The 7,382-nt window shown below is 48.5% G+C and overlaps 1 protein-coding gene and 1 non-coding gene across 2 annotated transcripts; one reads left to right on the forward strand and one right to left on the reverse strand.

The window, feature by feature from the left end:
* Positions 1 to 1,787: 1,787 nt before the first annotated feature.
* On the reverse strand, positions 1,788 to 2,829 carry EI90DRAFT_3091578 (uncharacterized protein). The gene is made up of 2 exons (XM_039062396.1): positions 2,728 to 2,829; positions 1,788 to 2,647 (listed from the first exon to the last, which is right to left on the reverse strand). The coding sequence occupies exon 2, from the start codon at positions 2,587 to 2,589 to the stop codon at positions 2,092 to 2,094; it is 498 nt and encodes a 165-aa protein (XP_038908366.1). The 5' UTR covers positions 2,590 to 2,647; positions 2,728 to 2,829; the 3' UTR covers positions 1,788 to 2,091.
* Positions 2,830 to 3,601: 772 nt separating this feature from the next.
* EI90DRAFT_t285 lies at positions 3,602 to 3,675 on the forward strand. Its single transcript has one exon. It is a non-coding gene; the product is annotated as a tRNA-Ala (tRNA).
* Positions 3,676 to 7,382: the final 3,707 nt, after the last annotated feature.

Consider the following 7,382-nt stretch of genomic DNA (forward strand, 5'->3'; position numbering starts at 1 on the left):
AAAGTCGACGGGTTGAGTTATTATAAGATCGGAGAAGACAGATGGTAAGTTGTGGCAGGGACCGAGGTTCGGAGCGGATGTCTGATTGTTCCCTCGATCCTACAGCATCTCGGGGATCATAATGTATCGTCGTTGTCAATGGCAAATTCATGTTTTCCACCAGCCTAATTGGTGTATGGCGTGGTACTGCTCTAGAGGCGATGGCCTGTCAATCACGCGCCTTCTGTTTGAAAACTCGGTGCAGAAGAGCGACCATATCATCCATTACCGATAAGGGGGCGGGGGATTTTCCAGCGGATTCGGGCAAGAGGATGAACAGAGCATTGCCCCGATACCTGAGTCGATTTCTCCGGACGTTCTCGTACGTGTGTTGCGTCCGCCTATGCTACAGGGCTCTGGCCCTCTTATATCTTATCCTCTGCTGAAGACCTTATCTTTCTTAGTCTTGTTCTTTTGGCCTGTAAGCTGTTTTTTGACGAAGTCTTTCCTTGGACTTCCTTGCTTCCGGTAAGCCTTTCGGTCTCGCCGAGGGGGAGGTGTTGTGACCTTCGGTTACTCTCGGTGGGTGGGATCCCGATTGCTTACTCAGGTTTTTCTAGGTTTCGTTTTTTCGGTTGTTTCCTTGTTCTCTGTAACCTCTGCTTTTCCCATCCTTATTCCTCGCTGTCCTCGTTTTTGCGTAACCCTCCTCCTTCCCCGATCTCCTGCCTATTATACATTAGCCGGGTCATCTTCAATTCCCGGGTCGTCTTCAATTCCAGAGATTTTGGCATTTGCCGGGACTGTTGCCCCGCTTATCTGTTGCGTCTCCTCCTGCGTGCACATAAGATCTTACAACAATGCCTCATGATTCGGCTACAATCACGTTCATTGAATGCATGGCTCAAGAACAGTTCAGATACGAGCTTATCTTAATGGAACAGTCTGCAGTGCTTAGAACTGATTTACCGAGGTCCTGCGCGGCGCAAGCAAAGTTCAAGGAGTCACCGCTTGTTGCTAAACCCAACCAACGATGGCTACCTGCAGCGGACGAAGTCGACGAATATCTTGCACGTTGTGACGAGATATGTCAGTTGGTGCCACAGAATTTTGATGAGTTGAGTTTGTAAATCATCTTTCGTCCTTGTTATGTACCTGACGACTGTGCAGTCGTGTTAAAATCGCATATGCCGCTCATGGAGGTCTCATGTGCCTCCTGTTTTGCAAGTTTGGAAAACAATCTGATAGTGTGCAGTTGGCGATCATCAAAAGGCATCAGGAATTATCGTGAGTCACCTGGCCTGCATCTTGTCTACACCTTAATGTGGTTTTACAGGCGACCTGTGAACTCTACTCCCTCTCCCACTGACAACCGCGAGCCGCCTCTCTCAAAGCCATCAGCTGAGCCAAGACGTCTTACACCCGAAGAGCGCCAACTGTTTCAGGATCCGGATGAACTGCACGGGAAGCAATTCGTCCTCTCACACGATTCAGATGGATCTGGAATGTATGAGATTATTGGATACCACAGGAAGAGAGATAAATCGGTCCAATACGAAGTACTTTTTAATGATTGTGAGGATCCAATGTTGCTCGACGGGGGGGAGGTGATGAAAATGTTGAAAGATAGCCTTTACATTCCTAATCCTAGTTGATCATGCCGTTGCCAGAATACAAAAGCATTTTACTTTCTTACCTATGATATGTTCTTCTTTACCTTATTCCTGCTGCTTTGTGCGATTGCGTGCCAACGGACGTGAGAAAGTATCACACGTGATGGAAAATTGGAAGGCGGAGATCAACCCAAAGGGGGAATGGGGGCGGTGGTAGGCAACTGAATGGTTTCCTCTACCTCATATGCCTCATCTCGATACATTGCGAATCTTACTATCTATGGGAGTAGATTTCTGGGGAAGAACTCCTCTGACTCTCCGGGAGTTTAATTTGGGGGGAGACTTTTCTGTTCCAATTTTACCGTAACCGACCGCCTTTCCATGCGTCTACTCCATTAGCATCACTCTCGTTTCCAGCTCTTGAGGAACTAGTGGTTTGCAAATCCCTTCCGTTTCCTCTCCAAGCTGCTCCTAACCTCAAGCACCTGGACTGCGTGCCTCACTCGCACAGGATATGGATGAATCGAACGAGCAATTCCAGATCATTTGCAATGATGTGCTCCCCAATATCGAATTTTTTGGGTTTCATGAGCTCACTGTCAGTGATCTGAGAAGTGGATCGTTGGTCCGCTCTGGGAGCCTCAGGGTGTTGAGATCTTGTGTTCAAACATTCCGGGGCACCCACTTCGGATGTAATAGAGTTTCTTGGATACCTTACCCAATCTATAGACCCGTTCTCTTCTACAACTGCTATGGGATCCGTGAAGTGGTGGATGCCCTTCCCAGCGCTGAGGATAATCTTTATAGAGTTCCACACTCCATGAGGACGATCCAGTAGGCTGCCAAGATCTCTCCAACAAAACTTCGACGATGCATCACTGAACTTGCTCAATGCCCGGCCGGATGTGATTATGTGCGTGGCGGATACAAAAAATGGGTGTCCCGAGTTCGCCACGCGCCTCCGAGAAGTTGGACATCGTGAGGACCGCCGTTTCATTGCTCTTCCCCCCACGCCTCTAGAAGTTCGTAGACATCTTCAGGAGATTATCCAGAAGGTGGTGTGTAGTTTCCTCCTTGCAAACAATATTATACAGTGTACTAACGGTTGCTGTATTATTACGTTTTCTTGTTGCAGCTGTGCTCGTCCTGAGTCCTTGTTTGCTATACTTTGTTCAAATCATCACAGTTTTGACCCAACCTTCCATTCCTGGTTCCCCATAGTTACAATCAGTCTCGCAACAACACATTCATCGCTTAATGGGTGTGGTCTTTGTCGTAAATCCTTTTCCTTCCGTGGAACCATCAGCTGCTTTCACTACGTATGTGCGCCAGACGAGAGGAGAAATGGAAGGAGGGAGATCTCAAGGGGATATGGTGGGGGGGGGAAGGCCGAGCTCGAATATGGCGTGATTTCCGTTTGATATGCGGCTACTGTCTGTTCTTCTCCTTCCAACCGCAGGAACACTCTTCTCTCTACAACTGATTTCATGATTGTAAACGTCCATGGCTTGATGAAGGGAGAGTAAGGCAATATTTAGCACACATTAGGTTGATATGGGTTAAGGATCACACATATGTGAATCGTCATAGGAACTGCTGCGCGGATCCAGTTGCCTCGGCCATAGCTCTGAAGATGCCCCATACCAACCAGATGGGTCCCCCGCGCTTTGTTTCCACATCTCCACATCATTCTCATATCTCACGTCGGTGACCACATTGCTCAATCACCGCAACGCAGATGTACATTCCGTACATTTGTTTTCCAAAATGATATTTGAACTTATGAACTTAGTACAAAATCGGGTGATGGAAAGACAACGTTTGGTCAATTGCTCGAAGAGAACTATCCCACACGTCGAGCGATCTTGAATGATTCACCCCAGTTCCCAACGACTAAGCTGGGCCTTAACAGCCGCTGGATAAATGGATAGCGTTACTGGTAGGTTGACGTAGGGAAAGTGCCAGAGTGCGAGGGAATTATGTGTTGAAATAACCACCTCAGCCTAACAGGGCGTATGGTGTAATGGCAGTGCGCGCTGAGTTCGCGATCCAGAAGACTGGAGTTCGATTCCCAGTATGTCCAACTTTTAGGTTTCCCTAAAAAAGACCACGTGCAAATTCCAACATTATGTCCGGGTCGGAATCGGGCGTGGAGGCAGCGCTGGCGATTGGAATGATAGGGTGGTTGGACAGAAAACCATGCTTGTACTTACGGCAATAGGATATCATTGGGATGATTCCCAGTCAGTGAACCCCGTGTGTACGCACATTTGTCCGGACCCTTAGCGTGAAACACTTTGAAGTACCAAATTCAGACCCCTTACCCCCCCCCCCTTTCCAACCCACAAGAACCAAAGTGAACTCGTGTTCTGGTCCGTTCCTTATCTTTATTTGCTCCATGCGACTGCTTTCACTACGTGTGCCATGCCGAGCTCGAAGATGCAACGACGGACTGATGTCATTTTGGATTGATTTGAGCCTCTTCGCTTTCCAATTACAGGAACCCACACCAAACACTCCTTATTCTCTCTATAACTAATTTCCAAATTGTAAACGTCCATGACTAGATGAAGGGAGAGCAAAATGACTATTATGCTGATATGGGTCAAGGATCACACTTACGTGAATCGCCATATGCACTGTTCCACAGATTCATCAGCGTCTAAATGAGGACGGGAGTGAGTAATGACGAAGCGCCCACCCATACGGCGAGCAAATTCCAGGACAGTGTTTGTCACGGCTTTGCGGGGGTTTGGGGACACACAATACAAAACCAGTTCCGGCCGAGCTCCGAGCATGCCTTCTAAATTATCAACCAGTGATCCAGAGGATGAATGCCAAACTGAGAGGTCGAAGTCGATATCATCGATGACAAGTAATTTGAGAGCGGGGAAGGGCCGGTCCACCGAACCCTCGGTTAAAGTCATGGGAGAATGAGATGCATCTGGACTAATAGGTAGGCTAAAGAATTCAATGACCGTTCTTGGATCCGAGCCCCACGATGATATGATCGCTTTGAGATTTTCAGAGCGAATGAAGGATTGATTTCCAATACTCCGCAGAGTATCCACAGTGAGGCCGCGGAAGGCGAATATTTCGAGATTCGAGAAGCATTGCTCATAATCACGAACAAGTTCGTACGTTTGATGCGGGTCGTGACAACTGAAGCAATCTAGATACTTAAGGTTCGGGGCAGCCTCGATAGGAAATTGCAAGGAGCTGGTAACCTTAAGTACCTCAAGAGAGGGGAATGATAGATGTGGAGGGAAGGGTGGCGAAGGGCGTTCGGTCCGTTGCAAGGTAAGTTGCCTCACATCAGGACAATGTTGCAGGGCCTTGAACACGGAATGGCCATTAAGATCGGTTAGACTCAGATGGTCAACAGCCGTGATTTCCGAATCAAAGATAGGATACGTGTCTCCGGTGAGTTCAAACTGGCGCAAAGTGAGAGGTGGACCAAGATGGATTCGTGTTCCCTGATATCGTCCCCCCGACACTAGGCAAATACTTAGAACATCGAGATGGGGCATGTTGGGCAGTGGGAACCATGTGAAGGTATTATCGACCATGAAGCCCGAACCCGCCATCGATAAATCCAGATAAAAGGATACGTTCAACGATCGGCAACGACCCAGATACGGCCAAGCCACCTTTTTTACATCATTCTGCACACCCTCTGATGCATTCGTGAAAGTGATGGTTACGTCCAGCAGAAGGTCCTTTGAACGAGAGAACCATATGGGGAGACGTTCCAAGTAAGCCTGATTTTTTGGATGCATCCCTGGCTGGGCCCCAAATCCCCGAAGTGCCTTTCTCCAATCCTCACTACTATAAATGTGGTTCATGCAAATCCGTGACCAGATTCGGGGCTCATCAATTGCCAACGAATGCCATAGCTTGGAGACCGATGTGATGGCGTTTCTGGACACGATGTCCAAGGGGAGCAAAGAGTTCGAACAACCAAGGACAGCAAAGACGAGAATTTTGTTCAAAATTTCGTCCGGGAGGTGGTAGATATGGGTCGCTGGATAGGTAATTGGACCGCTCATAGTGGTGCTGATTGTGTGGGGCAAGTTCGTCAGAATCCATGTCATCGCAAGATGGATCGTAACGCTCGCCTCGAGACTCGACACGAAAACAGAGTAAATGTTGTGGCAGGAGAATGGAGTCGCGCATACATGTATATACCGCGATGAGTCCTGATTGACTGTTCAGTTCAAATGCAAAGCGATATCAGCCTCACACGTCGTCGCACAAGAATTAGTGCCAACGGATACACATGCGTGGCCGAGGCTACATGTAGCGGGTCATCTACCCGCGACGAATGGTCGTCTTCAAGATAAATACTCGCCACATTATGGGGAAGAAACAGAGGGGAATAACTTCTCCAGGAGCGATCGAGATCGGACTACCCCATCAGTATAATCCATTCGAGGAGTATTGGAACCAAACTAGGCCAAAAGAACGCCCACATCGTACCGACGACATTTGGCAACTCCAAGAAGAAACCGGAAAGACCCGGTCGTCCTAAGTGCCTCAGGGGAGAGAATGATGAGAGGTCTCCCGCAATTCAAGCTCCTCGACCTCGGAGCAATGTTGTAGAATATTCAAATACGGAACAACCATGAAGGCCAGTCAGACAGATGGTCAGGCACAGTAATTTCGGGATAAATGATGGAGAATGACAAGTAGGCAGGTAGGCCGAGATGGGTGCGTATTCCTTGATATTTTCCCCTTAATCATGTACAGTATCGGCAAGGAACTCGGGCATTGTATTATCCTGGAATCAGATTCCATTTGAGATCCGGCGACAGGCAGCGATCCCAGTACGGCCAAAAAACCTCTCTGAGATCATTCTGCAGATGCTGTGGAACATGACAGAGCTACATTTATATCTAGTAGGGAATTCTCTGAACGACAGAACCATGAGGGAATATACTCCATGTGAGCTCGTTGTTCGAGAAAACTCCCAAGCTCCCAATATGCGTTTCCCCAGTCTTCCGTAAAGGACACGTGAAGATCCGTGACCAGGTTTGGGGCTTATCCATGGCGAAAGCAGTATGTATATTGAAGACAGGCGTGATGGCGCTTCTGGATTCGATATACAGGCAGGGAGAACCTCAAGAGTAGAGAACAGCATGGGCGACTTGGCTTAAAATCTCGAGAGGATAATAATGTGGGTCGATGGACTAGCAGATGGATTGCGGCCGATGCCCGTACGTACAGCAGCAACAATGATGGGAACATGGGCATGGGTATCGGAACCTGTTGGAATACAAGTCACGATACCGACCCCACATGTGTTGACATTAACCTCCCGCAATTCTGACACCGTCCCCGACGCGTCTGTGTGTCCGTCGATCTGTGGCATAGCTCCGATGTAGTATAAGCTAGGCTTAATAAGAATCTTTTGGTTTCACCTTACGATATAACTGGAGTGCAGCCGCTGAGCGCTACGTCAACATCTGACTAGTCTAATTTAACAGAACCCGTGCCGGTACAAGGCGAACACCCACCTCGAGACTTTGTACGAGTTGGTGCAAACGGGGGGGGGAATGTGGATACAAAACCGCCCGTGATAGGGGTCGGTCCATAACTGTCTCGCCAGTATGCGGCAATCAGATTGAATAAGCGATCGGGCATGGTTACCTGAACTTCGCTGGGAACCACGCCTCCGAACAGTATCGAAAACTGAAACGCCGATCCATGAGGAGGCTGCTGCCATCTTCCTGTAAGCCACTGCGCTCGACCCATATACATCCCCATCAAGTCCTCGACTGCATGTATATA

The sequence above is a fragment of the Cantharellus anzutake genome (assembly GCF_015039405.1).
Source record: "Cantharellus anzutake strain C23 chromosome Unknown EI90scaffold_163, whole genome shotgun sequence".
Classification (NCBI taxonomy): Eukaryota; Fungi; Basidiomycota; class Agaricomycetes; order Cantharellales; family Hydnaceae; genus Cantharellus; species Cantharellus anzutake.